At 35.5% G+C, this 21,097-nt stretch overlaps 1 protein-coding gene across 1 annotated transcript; it reads left to right on the top strand.

The window, feature by feature from the left end:
- Positions 1-306: 306 nt before the first annotated feature.
- Positions 307-19,332, top strand: LOC109032128 (uncharacterized). Its single transcript, XM_072302121.1, has 12 exons — positions 307-490; positions 967-1,743; positions 2,251-2,535; positions 3,047-3,307; positions 4,575-4,715; positions 6,157-6,336; positions 9,483-9,785; positions 11,008-11,061; positions 12,178-12,289; positions 13,553-13,750; positions 15,292-15,402; positions 16,788-19,332. The coding sequence occupies exons 1-12, from the start codon at positions 473-475 to the stop codon at positions 17,216-17,218; spliced, it is 2,871 nt and encodes a 956-aa protein (XP_072158222.1). The 5' UTR covers positions 307-472; the 3' UTR covers positions 17,219-19,332.
- Positions 19,333-21,097: the final 1,765 nt, after the last annotated feature.

The raw sequence follows: 21,097 nt of genomic DNA, 5'->3' as shown, positions 1-21,097 counted from the left end.
TATCCGGAATTATTTGAAATTCCCGCTTGTCTTGGTTCAACTCGGAATAATTGGAATGAACCGCTCTGGACCAATCAAAGCGTCTGGTTCAGAATTTGCCGTTAAGATTCCTTTTGTTCGAACAGAGGAATAATTGGAAAATATGAAGCGCCGTGCGTTCAGAAATTTCATCGTTTGATCCGTTTGATCTCCTGAACAATCTTGAAAAGTGTGCTGATTGGCTGATGAGTCTTATGACGTTGTAAACCTCCAACTTACAGACAGACGGCTACGTAAGAAAATTTGCCTACTGTTTATTTTTCAACGAGTTTGTTTTTTTTTAGGCCTCCAATGTTTTGACAACTTCCCGCCATCCTTCCTCTGCACGTTTTTCTTCCTATATTCAAATTCTAAATGATTCGAAATATCGAATTCTAAATCTTGGCTCGGCTTCATTGAATGTGTAAAATTTAGAGTTAGTTAGTTTATACTAATGCAGAACTTGCGTCAGGTAAGTTGCCAGTCGTCTACTTTTGACTGTCAAGTCCTGTAGATGGCTTTGTGTATCAGCGCACAGTTGCACTGTCAATCCTCCATTCAAATATGACAATGGCAGAGCAGTTACTTGCAAATGGAAAGGAAACAATTGCTTTATTATCTGACTAGAGTCTTTAGACTGCTTTAGTGAAGCGTATTGCCTGAACTCTTTTGAAACATTAGTTCTCTTGGAGGCTTATCTCCATGACATACCGAAAGCAATGTGCCCTGTTGTATGTACAAACTAAAAGATGGTCCAGAAGTGCTGTGAAAACTTGAATGTTAAAAGGATGTGGTCAAAATTATTCTTGATCCTCTAAATTTTCAGTGACTTGTGGAAGTGTAATCAACTTTCAGTCAGTTATAATAGAGCTTGCAATTTCTTAACAGAAGTGTTTTCAGTGAGTTCAATGAATTTCTCCTAAACTTGTGGTTTTTTTTTCATTTCAGTCACATGTACAAATGTCGAAATTAAAAAGGAGTCGCTCTCAGAAGGCTACCAACACAGGCTCCCCCACGAACACAATTGACAGATATTTTTCACCCTCTCCGAGAAATATCGCCGTGAATAGTTTGAATTCACCTTTAGAGGATCTCACTCTCAGCAGTCCAAAAAAAAAACGCTCCAAACTAGCCGGATCAGTTGATGCCTCTCCTAGACTACCTCCATTCCATTTTTCATGCCCAAATGTGAATAAAAACCAGTCATCACCTACCAAAAGAAAGCCATCAACGCCCACAAATTACTCCAAGAAGTTATCCCCAAAGAAATCGGTCAGAGCTCTTTTTCCAACTCCAAAAAGAAAAAGATCCGATGTGGATGACAGTAGCTCCTCTGCAAGCAATTTGAAAATCGACTTAAACGCCAACGTAGCGAACGTTTCACCAATGAAAGTTGATCCCCGCACTAGTCCCAGGAAAAAAGCAGGTACTCTCAGTGCGGAAAAATTTTTTATGAAGAGTGATGATGTTCATCATGATGAGCACTCATCCGAGTCTGATGAAGAGCCCGAATTTAAAGGAGGAAATGCATCACCAACTATTAAATTAATGCCCACAAATTCCTGCAATCATGCTGTTTCTGAAGCAGTCTCACCAACTCCTACGCGAGAAGGTTTAAACTTCTTTAAAGATGTGGCATCTTTTATTCGAGAGAAATACCACAATCTGGAGCGACGTTTAAATTTCAGCTTCCCTATCTGTGAGAACAAAGAGCTCACTGAAAGAGTAAGTTGTTTCTTTTTCCCTTTTACCTCTTCTCTTTCTGAATGAAACTCAAGTTATTCAAAGGCTGCATAGTAGCCCTGTTCACCACAGAGAACATGAGTAAGAGTGAGGTTCAAATTTCTGAAAAAATGCAAAAACCTGTAAGCCTACTGCAAAGAGTAGTGCATTTTAATCTGCACATTTTTAAATGGTGCATTAAAATTTTTAAACTTCCTGGAGTGAGAACAAGAAGAAATTTTTTAGTAACTTCTCAAGCAGATATTGTTTTCATTTCATTTTCATAAAATGAATACCTAAAACAACCGATCATACTACAATTAACTGTGAATGATGAAATCTGGCCCCAGGGTTGATTTTCTAACACGCCGGTGTGTGTGAAGCGAAATCTTCATCAGAATATCAGAGAGAAATTTTGTTTTAATATCTATACTCTAAACTGGCCCTCAGAGTAACCCAGTAATTTGTGCAACTTAACGAAAATTTAATCTAATTTTTTGGTCATATCAGGAACGTGAGAGTGCTGCAGTTGCTGAGTCGCTCTTGGCTGTCATCCAGGTCGACAGTTTTTCTGACGCAGGGATCGACCTGACAGAAAACTTTTTATCTGAAAGAAAATACCTAAGTTGGCAGCTTTTGCGCCACATTGTGTATTTTACAATGAATTATTGCAATGATGAAGACTGGATGAAGTGCTTAAAGATATGCTTCAATCAATTAGCGCTTCACCCTCCTGTTTCATGTGACATGCGCCAATATTATTCATTATTACTGGATCATGAAGAAGAAATGAATGTAAGTATTATACTTCTTCATCTTTTTATAATGAGGGTGTCTCCTAATCTACTATGATTAGGAACCCTGTAAAAAATGTTGAATTTGCAGAAATGGTTTAGAGGTATTCTGCATTTAACCATTAATATTCTCCTTTAGTTTAACTTTAGTAATGTAATTCATTCTTTAAAAGAGATAAGATATGAAAATCTCGTGCTCTACTTACATGAATGGCCCTCCTCTAATATTTTGTTCACTGATTTCATTAAAATGTCAGAATCAAGGTGTGGCAGGTAAGTTCAGCTCTTTGAGCTTGATCTAAATCATGTATATCAACACGCAACACCTAATTGTTTGAAGTTTCTCTCCTCTAATAGAGCTACAAATTAGAGCTGATCTGAATGCTTAACACTTGACGGAAGGCAATTCAATTTTTCCATCAATAATTCGAAAATGCATACCAGTTGAATCTGACTTCTGCAAACATTTTGTTGTTACTTTATGTTATTCTATAACCCTTCAATTCTTCCAGTTTTCTCAAAAATCTCAAAAAGGGTTTCTGACCTATCTAATGGAAGAACTGTCGGAGAGGTACAAGTACACCTCTCCAGCAAACTGTAAACGAACAAGAAAGAAAAACCCTAAATACTCAGATTATTCAGAAATAGATGAGGAGTTTGAAGATGAGCAGAAAGGAAAAGGAAAGAAAGGAGCAGTAACACCACAGAAAGGGAAGAAGAATGAGAAAAAAATAGTTTCATGGCTTTCAACTGATGATGATGAAATTGATAATGTAAGTATTTCGTTATTTTTAGCCTTTGATTTCATTTATAACTACAGTAAAACTTTGATTTAATGAATTTCTGGGGACTGGCGATAAAATTTGTTCCAATGGAAACCTACGAAAAACCCGATTTTTGGACGGGAAAACCCCTTGAACCAACACTGACAGACAACACGGACAACAACGCGGGCGAAGATAAACATGCTTTTCCCAGCGTTGTGTCAGGCGCGTAGTATAGAGTTTGATTTATATGGTAAAGATCGTACTCGGACCGAAGATCTCCTTCGTTAAACCGAATCTTCGTGAAATGGATTTTAATTTTCATTGTAAAGATAGGGATTTTTTTGGGACCGCAACAAAATTGTCAATCGAAGAATCTCATGTTCTCAGAATCAATTCAGTAGCATCCTGGCCAATAGGTTTTCTTGTTTATCTCACCCAAACACAGTGTAAACTCCTATAAGAAGTCTTTTCTGCAAACTTTTTGAACCAACCTTCTATAATCTCTATTTTATTGTCAATCCCAGTCTTCCCTACATCAGAATTTCTTCAGTGGAAATAGTGACACTAAAATTATCATTAACCTTAGTTTGAATTAAAAGGTTGATGTTGGTGGAATCTGCTGCTGACACTTCCATTTTCTCAAGTAACTCTTGTTTAGGATTTCGGAAAAAAAGGCATTTTTAGGCAGATGAAACCCAAATATGGACCTCTTCAGTAACTGTAGAAACTCATAACTCCTGAACAGATACTTCCCTGGACAGGTGTCGCAAAGCCTGCGCAGCGAATTTAATCCGATGAGCTCTCTATATAATAATATTCCTTATCATCATCATGCAAATCATCGCCCCTCCAACGTTAGGGCTCATGTCAATTTCTATGTGAAGCCTAATTTATGTACAAATTCCTGCTTGATTAGGCTCATACTGATATCAGATTATGCCCTTACCCCAAAGGAGCGACGAAATGACCATAGATGAGAAGGGTTTTGAAGGGTCTGAAATCTTATTTGTGATCAATGATTTATCCTTGCATCACCTATATCTCATTATGCACCATATATTTGATTTAAAACTCTGTTTAAACACTATTCATATTTAAAAACATAAGTTTTACATCTTATACCCATGCTGAAGATACATTAACTGAAAGTATTTCAACAGTTACAGTGGACTCCAATAATGTTGCGTTCCTGTTTGTAGGCTGTCAGCTCAATGAAGTTTTTTTGTTCAAGTCTCTAGTCTATGCGAGACTAAGTATTCCTCCTTTGTTTTAGAGTGAAATCAATGAGACACTTCAGAATGCCATTGATGATGTTGGGAGAAAGCAACAGAAGATTCTTGGCCGTGAAATCCTAGAAGAAAGGCAGTTGCAATTGTTTGATTTTGTGATAAGAATTTTACAAGTTGATTTTCTGGTAAGTCCTGATAATATTCAAATCTGTGTCTCAGTCACTGTAGCTGAATTGAGATTCGTTAATTATGGAGACATCTCCATTCTTGATCGCAGATAACTATTGAGAATTCGAAAAAGAGAACAAACAGTCACAAAACAAGAGGGAGGTTAACATTTTTATTTTAATAATATTCAAATTATTTATTTTACTCCTCTTTTTTCCCATCTCTTATTCTGGGTTTATTAAGTTTCAATTCGTAATCTAGTTTTTCAGAGGCCCATTTTGCTTTTTGCCTTGTTCGGTCCAGTGTGAACTCAAATAGATGGTGTGATCTCATGTGACTCTGAAACATCTGAACTTATTTTTTGGTGGTCAGAATTCCTCAAATGAATCAGGTTCCTGAGGTCATATTTAAGTATGAGTTTGGATGAAACTGCTTCCTAATTTTTCGGAGAGGCTCTTAGACTTGGGTGCAGTTTTTTTTATTAGCTCTGCAGCGTAGTCAAAGTTTGAGGTCGGCAGGGAAGGCCAGGCCCTTCTGTGGCTCCATCAAGCAATGGGTCAGTTGAGTTGTGCTGGTCACAGAATTGTGTTTTGATGCTTTACTCTTGCAGATCAACTAAAAATAATAAGATATGTCTAAACAGCAACTTTTTTGTTCGATATTAACTGAGATATCGCGCCTCAAAAAACGCCATTTATGATGCCATCCACCGCTGTAATACATACTGTGTTATGCATTACCGCGGTGGATGACGTCAAAAACTTGACTTTTCAAAGGACGATATATCTGTTAATATTCAACGTAGAAAATCGCTGTTTGGACTGATCTTCATATTTTTAGCTAATATACAAGAATCAAGCATCAAAACACGATTCTGTGACCAGCGCAACTGAGCCATTATGACCCAGTGTATCCACTAAGCCGCTTTTAGACGTTAAAGTGACAACACTTGTTTAAGGTTGGACTATGCATTCAAACCCAAAAGTGCTCCATTTAAGCCTATTAAGAGCTTTCATTACAAAAAATGTCAGTCAAGGATAGCCATATTACCCTCAAATTTCGAAAGTTTTTTTTTCAGACCAAAATAATAACTTTCTGTAAGCATTTGAAATTCAAAATTTTCCTAATTCAGACATCCTCAAGCTTCTTACCATAAAATATCTAGCATCATATTTAGTCTGGCAACAGATGAGCTTTACCTAATTAGAAAACAAATTCCTGTTAAGATGTTACTAAACAAGATATTTGAATTTAAATGTTCCAATTCAGCACTTTAATTTCTTGAAAAAATTCGCCATATTTTTCAGAAAAGACACAAATCTTTGAAGAGCTTAACGGAACTGTTTGACGTTAAGCCTTAAAGTTTCTGTAGAAATATGACCTTTCAAATAAATACTAATTCTACTAAGTTGTAAAAGTCAATTTAAGTGTTTCGATCAATCTTTCCTCAAATTTCAGGAATGGAGCAAAAAATGGGGTCTCAATCGCCGAGAAAAGCTTGTTTCTACACATGAATCTCCTCTAGTTGCAACGTTGATGTGGGATAGATTGTTAGGATTCAGTGCAATTTCACTGCGCATCAAAGAAGTCTTCCATTTTTATGTTAATTCTGAACCGCAGCATCGAAAATATTTTGAGGTAAGTGAAAAAATACCCTCTTTCCTTTAAAAATTTCAATTTATCATGCCCTTGTTTGTAATGATGTCAATTTTAGTTTTTGGGGGTGGCTTGTTGGAAAAAAACGAACGAAAATTCAGTCTCTACTGATAGATGAAAATTACATCCGATGTCAACTGCTTGATGGTTTGGAACAACATATTACCCAGTACTTAGGTCTGTTGTTGTGTTTGGTCTAAAATTTGATGAAATTTTTGATGATAATGGATCAGTTTTTGGCGCGTATACGTAGTATACCGCCTTTGCGATCGTTTCAAACCCTGCTCGATACAATAACCGAGTCCCTTAGTTCCTTACCGAAAAGTGACTACCGCGAACTTCTGAGATTTTCCAAAGCGTGTAAAAAGTTTATTTATCCAACAATAATTATGATTTAAAGTTGTTTCTCATTCTGGGGGTCGCTAGTTTATGTGCAGTGAATACCAAGAGTCTACGTTACTTGGTTTTTTTAAAAAAAGCGTAAGAATGCGACGCGCTGATTTAAAATATGCATATATAAGCAGAATCAAGCGAACTGATTCGAGGATGGCTGAGCAGGTCGGCACTCTCGGAATGAGAATTTAACTCCTTCGTTTTGTTCAAAACGTTGCTTTGACAGATCTGTAACCTCGGTTATACTTTTCAAAAGTTGGTACCTGTTGAAGCATATGCTATGCTAAATGGTCTCCGTGGCGACCACTTTTTCTCTTCATCTTAACCTAATATATATGAAAAAAGAAGTCCTGCTTGTATGATTCTTCCAGTCATAATTTATCCTTAAAAAGGTATTATTAATAAAAATGTGTTTATTTATCTATACCTAATATTGTTGACCTTTTTTCTGAGCTCAACAAAGTGGTGACCCCGACGTGATTCTTTTCTCAAAATCTAGAAAAGAACTAATCATACTGTTGTGTGAAGTTAATTCAAAGAGTGGGTACATCGACCTGGTATATCAAGTTTCTGCGATTTTTTACGGCAAATCGGTAGATTTTCGGGATGTGGATTGCTCACTTTCAATTCATGAATGAATAAAGCATGGACATGGTTGAGCTTCTTTGCATGAAAAGACGTTTAAAATAACAAAATCAAGACATATTTAATACAATTGCATTTATATCGAGTCAATTTCTTTTCAATAATATAACGGTATTTATAATACCGGTAATTTGGGTATTTTAGCCCCAAAATACCTTTAAATCGACTTTATCTTCTAGGAGTTCGACAGAATTTTTCCTTTCTTCGCTTAAATTTTTCCGTAGCACTTTTCTTCAAGAATCTGATAAGATTTTGCTTGAGGCAGATCAAAAAACTTAAATTTGTTCGAATAGCTTTCTAGATTCACAATACACGGTCTCGTGAAGGTGCGTTGTTGACCTTGCAGTGTTGGATCGTGAATTCTCTTGTTGTGCTGCTTGCCTTTTTTGAAATCTCTGTAAATGAAAACTAAAGGGGTTGATATGTGCGAGTTAATGACGCGCCTTATCAACACATTGTGTTGGAGTTCACTGCTTGTTTTTTTTTTAACTCGGAAGAGGGAACACTTCCGGTACAAGTATTACTGACGGGCCACAGGCCAAAGTCAGCAACACATACTATCTTGCTTGATTAAAAAGTGAATGTTATTTTATAGTAAAATTAAATAATTAAAAAAAAATTAAATTTTAAGCGAAATCAAAAAATTACTCGATATTAAGAAACGACCTGACAATACTTGACGTGCTTATGACGACGGACTTCTGCATTGAATGAAGCAGGTAACTATGTATTCCAAGGTCTCGAAGATGTTGAACTTAACTTTTTGGAACTATCCCTGTTACTGACATAATAAGGGGCTTGATGCAAACAATGTTCAGGTTCCATAATCGCTTCGTTTCCGCAGCTAAGGGCAGATATTTTACCATCTTTTCTTGATACTTCAGCTCCAAGTTATTATTATTATTATTATTATTTTTTTATTATTATTGTATTGTGTCCTTTGAAATAGTATAAAGTGAGGTAAGCTTATTGTTTTGACCTCTCCTTTTTTTGGTATAAGTAGCCAGAAGAAAAATGCAAAAATTGAGGGTAGTCATAAACAGGGTCTGAAATGTGTTCTCGTTACTGTTGAGTTCACTTATCACAATCAATATGGCAACAGAATCCGTAGTATAAGAATATCTTTCCAAGTCTCAGTGTGTTGGTGATTGGCATGATATTATAAGTTAAGCGGTGCGATTTCAACAAGTTCAACTTTCAGCTAATGCGCTTACCAGATATCTTCATTGCCGCATTCGCCAACATCCTTTCTCTCAGAATGTTCTAACGATATCACAACACTACACAACTGACATAACTTCAAACGAGATGTCAACAATGATTTAAACGACAGCATGGTTACAGTTAGTTGATAAGCATCACTGCCATCATTTTCCATCCACAACTAGTAAACTTAAATTTAGATGTTGGTAACAAACAGGATGGTTTGACTATGTTTTCGAAGGCACCGCAGAAGGAAGTAATAATTCTCTGCCGTAACGATTTTTTGTGTGATTTTATCGGACCAATCATTTTTTTTTCATGCAGAGAGCTGTGAAAAACAAGTATTTTCCTCGGGCCAATTCTTCTGAAGTTTAGTTGACCCATTATTTTGCTCTTGCCAAACTGAAAACTACTTTTTGTATTGCCTAAAGCAATAATCTAATCACTACTGAGAATTTTTAAGTATGAACTATTGATTTTTGGGAACCTCTACAATCAAACCATTTTCTCCTTTGCTTCACCATTTGAATGAATGGCCTTTTTGACTGAACTTTCATTATTTACCCATGCTTCCTCATTTAGCAACCAACATTACCATCACATCAGAGCCTTGAGAAAAAATAATGGAAAAAAAAGTTCCTAACATGTTTTCAGGGGGAAAAAAAGTATTTTGGTCTCCTCATTTATTTTATTTTTTTAGCCGTTAGAAATCTCTCTTGTTCTAATGAAGTGTCCTGCAGCCACATTTTTAGTCTACATACTTTTAAAGCAATGAGGAGAATCATGTCTTGAAAAGTATGTCAATGAAATCCCTAGAAGTCTCTAATGTCCATTGAAAGTAATTTGTAAGTCCAATCATTGAAACTTCATTTTTTTTTTCTTTGCAGAGATTTATCACTTTAATGGTAGAGGTGATGAGGATATTTGATGGAGAGGTCACCAAAATAGATGGGGCGTTATTTCTGAATTTCCCGCATAAAGGTGAAATGCTAGGTGAAAAGTGCAGGAGCTTTGCGGATGAATTTTTTCTTCATTGTTTTGGTTCACCAACCCACATGTCTGCAACAGAAGTCCACAATATCAATTTGAAAATCAATACCTTGGAGCCTTCTTGGTTGAGACTTCATCTGTTAAATCGACTGTTAAACCAAACGTTGGGCTGTAAACTTACTGGCAACTTATCAAGTGTAGTAAGTTAACATACTAAATTACTTAATTTTTTTTTTTTAAATCCCTTTACTTTCCTTCCGAGTCTTGAATCAACTAAACTTCAAAGCAACAACTCCCAGCGGCTCTCTTGAAATGATCTCGAATTGAAAAAGTTTTAAAATTAGAAGTTGTTCTACCTAAGTTTTTCTGAATGCTATTTCTGAAAGTAGCAAAAATAATTCGCTCTTTTTTATTATTTGGTATTTTTTCTGATAAAACTCAAGTTGTTGAGTATTTTTCATGCGTAGTTGGTAGTGAGTCGCAAAAAACGGTGAAAATAATGTAAGTTTGACTATTGATTTTACCAAGGGATTTTGTGAAGATATATGCAGGGGAAATAAAAGAATGAATTGGGAAAGAGACAAGTAAAGAGAGCAGTAGCAACTCCCCGATTTTGTTCAAAACATGATAGTGCCATTTGTATTCTCTGAAGCCAACTTCCAAGCTCAAAAAAAGCCATCAAAGGTTGTAATGGAAGGGATCTGGGAGATCCCCCTTGCTACGCTGAAAGTCTACGTCTTTATCCATTCAAATTTTCCGTGCATAGATTGAGAGCTAAGACAAAACATTGTCATGGTTCCAGTCTGGAAGTTGCCAAACAAAAACCCAGCCAATGTATTTGCTCCCTATCTATGCATAGAGACTTTGAATGGATCCCTTCCATCATGACTTTAACTTTGAGAGCTTGTATTGAGTCTGCAAGTTCATTTCTGAGAAAACCAGTGGCACCATTGTGTTCATCGCAAAATTTTATGCAAGGAAATGTATTATGTTTATGATCCCTGAAGCATGAAAGAGAGTAATTTTTTTTTGAGCCTTGTCTCATTATTTGCTTTTATTTAGGCCAAATTTGATCCAATTCTTCAAGCATCTAAAAATAGGCGAAAATCCTCCCCCTCCCCCCCCCCCCCCCCTTATTAACAAGGTTCTCCCATTAGTCAAAAATTATTTCATCATGACTTTTCTTTTGCATGGATAATCCTAAGTTCAAGATGTAATCAATTGAAAGTTTGTGTGTAGGGATCACTTTCCTTTTATTTTGCATTTTGCAATAAGGAACCACTATCTCTGGCTCTTCCATGAAAGCACGTATCTGCATTGGGAAACCAGTGGCATATATGGTGTTTCTAAAATAAGCCAGAAATAGTGGTTCCTTGTCGCAAAATATAATCCGTTTAATCTAACAAGTTTTTCCTTTTTCAGATTGATGTGTTAAGAGCTTTCTCGTTTGAGGATAAAATATTTGAAGTGTACTCGGTAAGCACGAAATCATTGACTTATTTTTCTCTATTACTTTGAGTTGTCCCATGCTTTTTCAGATAAAATAAATATCTTTTCTTCTCTTGTAGGATCTCATAATTGAACTTCAAAATTGTAAGTTTCCTATCCATTTCAGTAACACTCCAATGTCTCACAGAGAGTCATAACAATACAAGGTTCTTTATCAAAAACTATCAGAGTGTTTTTAATTGGTTTCAAAACCATGCAAAAATCTAAGAAACGTGTACACATGTACATGCAAAAACATGGTTTTGGATTTTTTCTTACTCCGCTATACCTTCTATTCTTCATTTTGCTTCGTAGTTTCTTATTGTTTGATGTTGTGCCACTTCCTAAGCATTAATAATGATCACAAAGATTGAAAAGCTTTGGCTCTAAATATATAAAATGTATTCTCATATCACCTTGGCATTGTGTGTTGGTGTTATGGTGATATTCATCACAATGTTCAAATATATTTATTTACCTTTCCTGTTCAGTCAGCAGAAGGCTACAAAGCAAAAGCTTAATGCAGATCTATCTCTATCCAGTTACAAAGCACTGATGTCCATATTGGATACGCATAAATCCATATCGTCCCAACTCTAGTACTGATAGCCATTTTTAAGCTACTTTCCGCAATAAAAAGCTCTTCTATTCGTTCCATTAAAAGTTTACATCAAACCCATTAATTTTGCAAGTTGGTTCAGATCTCACAATTTGAAACAGCAGCAATAAATTGTTTTTGGGGATGAAAATTTTTCATATAGTTCCTCAATACTAGAATGGTTTAAGATATTGTAACTAGAAGGCCGAACAGTTCAATAGCAGGTATTAATTTATTTAGGCTGTCAGGACTTCTTTAGTAAACTAGCTTGCAGATTAGAGAGTAAGAAACTGGTGTGTGCATCTTTAAAAAGTTTCTTAATAGTGGATGACCACATGTTAAATTTCTGAATTGATGCAACGCTTACATTATTGATTATGATATTCCACAAGGTGACAGTATTTTTAATATATTCATACCTGATTGCCATTAAGGAGAATATATTGTCAGAATCCAGAGGCCAATTCTGCATTGCAAATCTAGTATGTACTTTTGTTAATTTACAGTCATGCAAACAAGAACAACCCTGTGGATCTCAACAACTGAAAGAAACAGTTAAAACGCAACGAACTAAACTTAGGAGTCGAGGAGCGATAAATAAACCAAAAGATCCCGTTGGTAAGTATCACATTATCCTCAACAAATTCCTACATATTTTGCTGTTTCAACTTTGTAACACTTGCCTATATAAATAAAAAAGGGAGCACAATGCAGCCGAGTGAACGAGAAGAAAGACTGAGGCAGGGCCTCAGGGGAGCCGAAGGCTAGGACGAAATGAAAAGGAAAAACACTCGGTTGGGTTATAGCTGGACCGAAAAAACTGCAAACCTGACCCGACTGGACACTAAAAAGAAGAGATGAACACACACACACAACTTGGCCTTTAAAGGCCAAAACTCCCAAAAGAAAATACTCACATCTTAGAGTGATAGATGACGCGACCACGCCGAATGAAAGCTAGAACGAGAATAAAAAATTGGAGTCACTTGTGGTGAGAGGCTGTGAGTAGTTGATGAACGTATCCCATTGGTCCGGACTGTTCCAGAATAATCCGGGTGGGAAAAGGTGGCAAATATGAATGTGACCTCGTTACAACTTGAATCGTTATAAGCGGATGCAAGAAAATAAAATTTCTGACATCGCACATTGTGTAGAAACAATTTTATAAAGGTGAGAAAATCAATTTCCAGGAGATGTCCATTCAAAACATTATTTCCAAGCTGCTGATTGAATAATGAAGGATGCGAAATGTTTCATTGTTCTTTAGAATGTTGAAGTTTATGTAGCTTTGAAGATATTTTCATGAAGAAACAATGCAGGGCTGTTGGAAAGTAGAACCAATAAAAGATACTGTCTTGATGCACCTTCTCTTGTGACTGCATTTTAACATAGACTTACAAATTTGAGTCAGTGGTTCCAGACAATAAACCAACCAGCTTGGCGCACCAATCACGAGATTATTTGTTTTTCCCCTTTTTTTCTCCTATTTCGAGTGAGAATGTTGCCCCCCAAAAAATGTTTGCATTGAAAAATGCGCTTGAAAATGTCTGAAAAAAAACTATGTTCTGAAATTTCATAATTGGATGTGAATGTACTCCATTATTTAAAAGGAATGTTGCATCGCGCTGCCATGTTTTTGAAAGATGTTTCAACTGGCTGCTAAGTCTGAAGAAGGATCTCTTCGAGTTAAAATCCAATACCCTTTTTTTACAGGATTAAATATCTATCAAAAAACAGTGTTCAGAAAAAATTGACAGTTCCTTTGACCGGAACCATATTTTTAGTAAGCAAAGTTGCGGTAAATTTTTAAAGAAAGTAGCTGTGGCATTAATAGAATTTAAATGACAAAGAAGCGCTCAGAATTTTTTTCCTTAATTACAGGTGAAACTGATCTGCACAAAGCATCCAAGAATAAGAAAGGGTCGATTTTTTATAACCGCCCATTAGAAAATCTATTGGCTGTCCCCAGTGTAAATATCATGGTCTGTGATAACAATGGATGGATTCCATTGCATGAGGCAGCCTATTCAGGCAATGTAGAAGGATGCCGCATGCTGTATGAGCATGCATCTACTTTTGGTAAGTCACAATAATCACTACCCTAAGTTGCTCTCTAGAAAAATGGCCTGTAACTGTTTGGATGGTGTAGTCTATAGTAGGGCTCTGCGAATATTCAAGTTCAAATAATTTCTCCAACATTTGATTCGAACGCAAACTTAGAAACCTCGAATACTCAAATTATTTGACCACATTGACAAAACTTAGAATATCTAAAAAAAACACCGAATATACATACATTCGACCATAATGATGTCGTACTCGTCTCTCTCCCTTCTTCTCTTTCCCCAGCAAATCAAAATGTATGCAAAACCATTTGATAATTCAATGTATTGATTAATTCTTGATCTTTTAATCTATACCTAATAATAATTTTCTTATTCAAAATTTAAATGTCAGAAAGAAAAAAAATTATTTATTTATTTATTTACAGTTCCAACAGGTCATTAAGAACCATTTGCTAAACATTATAACAAAACAAAGACACAACAAGATGGCAATAAGGTTTAAAAAAAAAACAATAGTACAATGATAAAGTAACAAATTATAAAAATTTGTCAAAAAGTGACATGACTATAACAAAATAATCAATTGATTACCCAGAGAGATCAGAAAGGAATGTCCTCCTTGAGGTAGCTTTAAAATTACAGATTTTAGAATTAAAGAGGTCAAGTGGCACAGAGTTCAATTTTTAAAGTTAGTTTTAAGTAAAGTTAGTTGTTAAAGTTAGATTTATTCAATTTTTACTTCAACGAACATAGAGGTTGGTTTTGGTCAAAAATAGGTAAAAACTAGAAATATTCAATTCGAATTGGAAACTTTTTTAAAATGTTCAATTCAACTCGATTCGACATTAAAAAAACCATATTCGCACAACCCTAGTCTGTAGTATCCATGCTCGACACTGCTGGCCAGCATGTATAAACCATGTTCGGGACCCCAAATATGGAGTGCACTCTGTGCTCTCTGTGTTTCCATTCCTTCTATGTTGTCACATCAGTCATAAAAATTTTTTGGGCATTGATGCACAGATATGTTAGTTACCCTGCGTAAGCGTGATCCATCTAAAGCATGTATCATGTCTTGTATCACCCATAAAGATAGGTTCTTTTTATCCTATTGTATCATTGTCATATTATGATTAGCATCATTGTCATTCATATTTTGAGTATCATATCATTCTTTTTCATTTCCTTCTGTTTTTGTTTGTTTGTTATATTTCATTCATCAATTTATATTTTGCCTGTGGTCATTTTTACCTACTACAACATTTCTACTAAACATATAAAAATTCTGAGTAATGGCATGATTGAAAAATGAAGTATGAAGGGAAATATTGAAACTTTGCATTCAAGATTTGAGTTTTTTTCCCCCCCCTCTTAATTTCACCATTGATATTTGTACCAAATTCTGACTGATTTATCAAAACTTTACAGGCAAGTCCATTTACCCAAAAGTGTATTAAGTTTTTTCAAGCGAAAGATGAAGCATGGGCAGGTTAAAAAATCAGTAAAACCTTGAACAATCCGAATTTTGAATTTAAGTTTTTGGTTTCATTCCAGATCAAAAATTCCGTCTACTTTCATGCAGGAGTAATGAAGGCTCAACACCTCTACTAGAAGCTATCAGCAAAGACCACATTGAAGTGGCTGAGTTCCTTCTTAGTGTTGGAGGTAAGTTTGAAACATAAAATCATTTGGGAATGCTTGAACAAAGTGCATAGCATGTGCAGTTCATAATTTGTGAATGACTCTGAAATGAACATTTTTAAACAAAAGACGTTTGAAAATTGTCACTTCCTCATCGGTAAAACTCTAGAATGGGGTTTTTCCATGATTTTTTTTTTTTTTTTTAATTCAGTTTCTCAAATTTGGAGGTGTGCTGATGGTTGAGGTTTTTTTCTAAACATTTTCTGATGATGAGAACATGAGAAAAAGCCTTGAAAATTCAGAAGGGACTTGAAACAAGGCGCATTCTGGAGCCTCAAAATCATGCGATTCCTGACATCATAACGCTCTGTTTGTTTTTGCTATTGAAACTTATATGAACTAATATGAGTTTTTTAAAAAATCGGGGAAAATCTAGAAATCAGACTGAACCTACATTTTGTATCTCGATGGATACCTGAAGATATGGTGAATCATTTTCAAACCTACTTTTTTACTCGTCACAACGATTTCTAGGACAAAAATTGAATTAAAAATCTATTCTATCCTATACTCTCAACAGAGTGAGGGAGCCATTTAGTGGTGAGCGGAGGGCGCTGTGTCATGGCCGGCCCAGCTCGGGGTTTTTCCGTCAGTATCCGCTCATCATTGTAGCCAATCAGAGCTCAAGATGTGCTTAACCTAACCAAACCTCCACAGGTTAAACACATGGTCAAGGTACGGGTAATGTTGGCTAGGAGAGACTCCCATGTGGTGTGACATGAGCTTAACAAATTGTACCGGAGCCAATGAAAATCGTTCATTTGCAACTGGAATTTGATGGAACTCTCACAAGCTTTTTTGGGCTTTCGGACTTGAGTTTGGACTTTTTAAATGTTACCATCGTTTTTCTCGTGAACATATCTGTGGCTACATATGTTTTATTCTCAGATCTCTCATCAATGCAACAACCCCTTTCTTCAGAATTTCTTTTATTTCTCATTGATACCATTGTGTAGTCACCGAACGATTGCCTGAAACGCTGCATTCCCCTTTTAACTGAAAAGTGCTCCTTAATTCTACACAGAGGTTCTTTTTCAGAGGAATTTCTTTCCTTCTTTACATATTTTCTTTGATAACAAGAAAAGGAACGAAGATATTCCTTCAATGATCTTGCAGTATTTTCTTTTGAGAGTAGAATATGAAATTTGAATATGGAATGTAGTATCAAATATATTGGGTAGTACTCTTTACAGACATTAAATTGTTGCAACAGGCTTGAGCTGTTTTTGTATAGTAAGAAGTCATTCAACTATCCTTGCATGTTATTCCTTCCATCACAAAATTTATTCTTTTGATCGAAATTCATATATTTTTGTAGCTTGCCTTCATTTTGTTTAACCTTGTTACAGGATCATTCCTGCTGCAGCAAATTGATAATACAGGAAGGACAGCATTCGATGCTTGCAAGTCAGAAGGCATGCGAGAAGTACTGAAGAGGTACGAGAACACACCAGTGAGTAAATACCTAAGTGTGCCAAATCATATTTGGGCTATACTGTTTGCCCTAATTTCCTCCTACTTTGAAACGTACGGCACTGAGGTCTGTTTCAAATACCGAAACCTCACCTTGTCGCCTGCCGATTTCAGCAATGTTAGTTTCCCCAATAAGAAGGGCCATCTCTCATTCATACTCAATTCTAGTCTTTATTCTAAAGATCTCTGTTTGATAGGCCAGCTGCAAAGCATAATTGAAATGCTGAAGGGAAATAATCCTGCAATCAAGGAATTGAAATTGCTGGAAATATACTTTCGTGAGGAATTATACATTTACATCTCGTGAAAATTTTAGTGGAAACTCCTCTATTTTAGTCGTATTTCCTATTTCAACTGGTGCACATCTGTATCTTCTAACAAGCAATTTATTTCTTAACTTTATTTCCATGCTTATACAGAGCTTCCTCTGTACCTCGCCATTAAGCAGCTTTACTTTTGATTTATGTCATTTTTTTATGATAAGGACAAATAAGACTGTTGTGTATTTTACTGTTTGTTAATTGCTAGAAATTAATTTTTTGAAATTCTAATTTGTACTATCCTGTGAAATCGATTTGCTCTTTATACCTCCCATCGATGAGAAATCAAGAAAACAGAGACTGCAGTGTGGCCTTTCGTTTTTTATTTGTTTTTGTCGCGTTCAAGTATGTACTCCTCAAAAGACAGTGTTGCCTTACCGGTGATCTCTGTAGCTTTTTATTTCTAGGTTTAGAGGAAAATTTTCTATCTGAACTATCTGAAATCAATTTTCAGTAAATGTGCCGGTGATCTCTCTTTTCAACATCTCATTCATTTTGTTGACTTCTGCATTTGCTTTAAAATTTGTGCATGTGTATAATCTGTTCATTTTAATGAGTCTTCCCCCTCCCCCCTGAAGTTTCTTTCGTTTTCAAGATTCATATTTTTTAATCGATGTTACCGCGCTTCAAAATATTCTTTTGAAGCTCTCTGTTTTTACTTCTATTTAATTTAAGTTAAGATAATAATTTAAGTAAATGCAGCAAATCTTGCACATATCTGATTAATCACCCCTTGGCTAATATGTGAGGGAGAGGGGGGGTGTAACTTGATTCAGAGCTCTTTTTTCAGCTGTCAACTTCTATTTTGTACAGATTAATTTTGCCATGAGTGCCAACAATGTACTTTACATTCTTGAAATAGCTTACAAACAAGAGCTACATATTTCGTGAATCTTATTTTTGGAAATCATCAGTAAAAATAGGAGCACATTTGAAATGGCAGACAAAATGTGTAAGAAGAAGAAGGGTCCATACTTTTCCAAACTCGCTGTATCTTCATTTCTGACGTTAATGAGACAGCCATGTTTGGCTTAATTGGAACTGTATTCAATTTCTCTTTTTCTTTTTTGAACTCCTAGTCGTTAATGTAGCTTAGTTTGTTAAAAATAATTTCCATTGTGAGAGCTGTTGGGTTGTTTTTTTTTTTCAGTGTTTATTTTACTCGTTTACTAACTCATATACTCAGGTATTTTTATTTGTAAGTAATTCATTGCATCGTAGCTGGTAACAGGGTTACCATTTTTTCGGCAACAAGTTTTGTACGTTGTTGGGTAGAAAATTTCAAGCTAACAAGGTACTGATAATCACAAAAGCTATAAACAATGGACTTTATTTGAGTGCAGGTGCCTTAAAGAATTAAAAAGTAACATTGTGTTCAATTTTTCCCATTAGATTTCTGAAAAGAAGTTTCATGATCAGAGTACAATTTCTTCTTCTTTAGCCTTTCTCTCAAGTGCTCTTTTTAAGCATCATTTTGATTCTCTCACAAAATTTAACATATCTTTCTGCTCAGCAAGCTCCTCTCTTCTTCTCACCCATACCTAATATTTTTGCCGAACAAAATAACATTCCAGGAAATGAGCCAGTTGGAACATTACTAAATTTTATAATCACTAGTTGCATTAACTATTTTCTAGTCCTTGGAAATTTTGAGTAATTTTTACTGTGCTTATGAATGGGATGGAACAAAAATAACTCATTTAAATATAAGTAATAAATACTCATTATTCTAAGCTATTTGAGGTCATGTTACCAATTTAGTGCATATCACTCTTATCCCATCCCCCCCTCTCCCCCGTAACGGCGTGGCTCAAAGAATAAAAGAAGCTAAAAATACAAGGATGAGTAAAAGATGTATATTGGAGAGACAGAGTTCATGCTATAAGGTGGGAACATAGTTTAAGAAAAGAGTATATCCATGGAAATGGGTAACCTCACCATCCCCCAGTCCTACATTTTACCTGAGAGTAGCATTAAGTACATATTTCTTTTTACCAAATGATGAGTGTCTTGAACTTTCAGCTTTGGTCTCATGAGAACCAACTGTGTTCGTAGTCGTTAAAATGTAGTTTGGCTAAGAATAAACTTTAAATTTTAGAAACTTGTTTTTTGTTCATTCTTTGTCGTTACTAGTGTCACTTAATTTGCTTTCAATTTATTCTTTGTTCACGTTGCGAATCTAAATTCCCATTGAATTTAGGATCTTGGTGGCAGTAGGGAAGCTTTTTTTTTTACCTTGGAGCAAAATTTTGTGAAAACGTCATTATTTTTTCCACACCAAAGCATCAATTGTCATCGTAACTCTAGCCTTAGACCTTTTTTCATCTGCAGGTTTGTTCTCGCTAGCCTAAGTGAAACATCTTGTAGATCGATGAATTCGATGATGAAATATGCACAGTGAGCAGAGGTGTAGGAAATTGCTCCAAATAGATAAATCAATGTGATATTCGAGAGGAGAAAGAATGGGTTCCTGTAAAAAACTGGTGTTATTCTCGGTATGTTAAACATTTTTAGTCATAGCTTCTTAGTGCTGCATATCTAGCCAGAAATAAATAATCCCTAAAACATCAACTGATGATACTGTACCTTCATAAATATTGAGGGATCAACAAAAAACGTCATTTTCAACAGAGGACTTCAAAATAAGTATTAGCATTTATTAATGGTAAAAATTGAACTTAGCAAGCTGTATTGCCAAAACGAGCCTTGAGTTCAACCTGAAACTTTCACTGAAGGATCTCTCATCACAAGATTTCATGAACGAGCCTTACATGGACAAAATCCCTGAGCTCCCCAAAAAAGGGCACAAGCAGGCCCTTTTTTTACAGGCTCCCTCTGTAAAATCCAATTTCAAAAGTTTTCTGGAAGAAAATTGGTTTTCAAAGGCCAATTTGACCTGTTTTCTTTTCGGTTGTTCCAAAAATTGGAAGTCTGAAATGATCAATGTTAATCTGAACGGCTATGTAATTATAATCTTTCTTTGACAAATTGATTCTTAAAATGCTAAATTTAAAAAAAAAATGAAAGTCAAAATTACTTCCGAATTTAGCATGAGGAATCGAATGCTATTGGTCTCGAGTCTTTCTGAGGCTCCCTTGACTGGTTCTGACCATTCAGATTCATTTTGATATTTTTGCACCATCGCAATTAACCTTGAGCTGCAAAGTTCTAGATTAAAAAAACTCGTGTATTGTGTGATTTTACAAAAAATCACCACTTTTTAAGCCAATTATTGCATACCCATATTCGAGGGGCCTGGAGGACAAGGCGCATAATTGCATTTTTTTAAAAAATTGTGATATCCACGAACTCAACTGAAACTAGTTTGAAAGTATATTCTGTGAAAAATTCACATGTAAAATCCAACTTCCAAGCATCAAAAAGTGAGTTTAAACTTTCTCCTGCCATAAGGCAGGTAATTTTGAAACTTTAAACACATTTTTCTTGAAATAGCAAAAACTGCACTTATTCTGCGCCTTATCCTCCAAGCCCCTCATTTGACCTCCGTCCCTAGAAGTGATAATTTTACCCTTGTTAAATTCTTTTCGATCTATTGGCCCAGTTCAATAACCTTGTATGTCGTAAAATGCACCAATGGTGAAACTGTAGGGACAAGTATCTCGTTTGCAGTGTTTCAGAATCTCTACCCTTGTTTCATTTCATTGAAGGAGAACAAATCAACGATATTACTCGAAGTTTTCATACATTTACTCCTCACACAAGGAAAAAAAATCTGGAAAGTTTTTGAGAAATGACGTTGAGTATTTTTCCACTCAAAAAATAAAGAATGACATGAGGCTTGCAACATCATCGTAGGAGATATGAGTTCTCAGTTTTAGACTCAGAGACTAAAAATAAAATTTCAT

Source organism: Bemisia tabaci, chromosome 7 (assembly GCF_918797505.1).
Source record: "Bemisia tabaci chromosome 7, PGI_BMITA_v3".
In the NCBI taxonomy this organism is placed as follows: Eukaryota; Metazoa; Arthropoda; class Insecta; order Hemiptera; family Aleyrodidae; genus Bemisia; species Bemisia tabaci.
The sequence above is the reverse complement of the archived record's forward strand: the minus strand, read 5'-3'. Positions and strand labels throughout refer to the sequence as shown.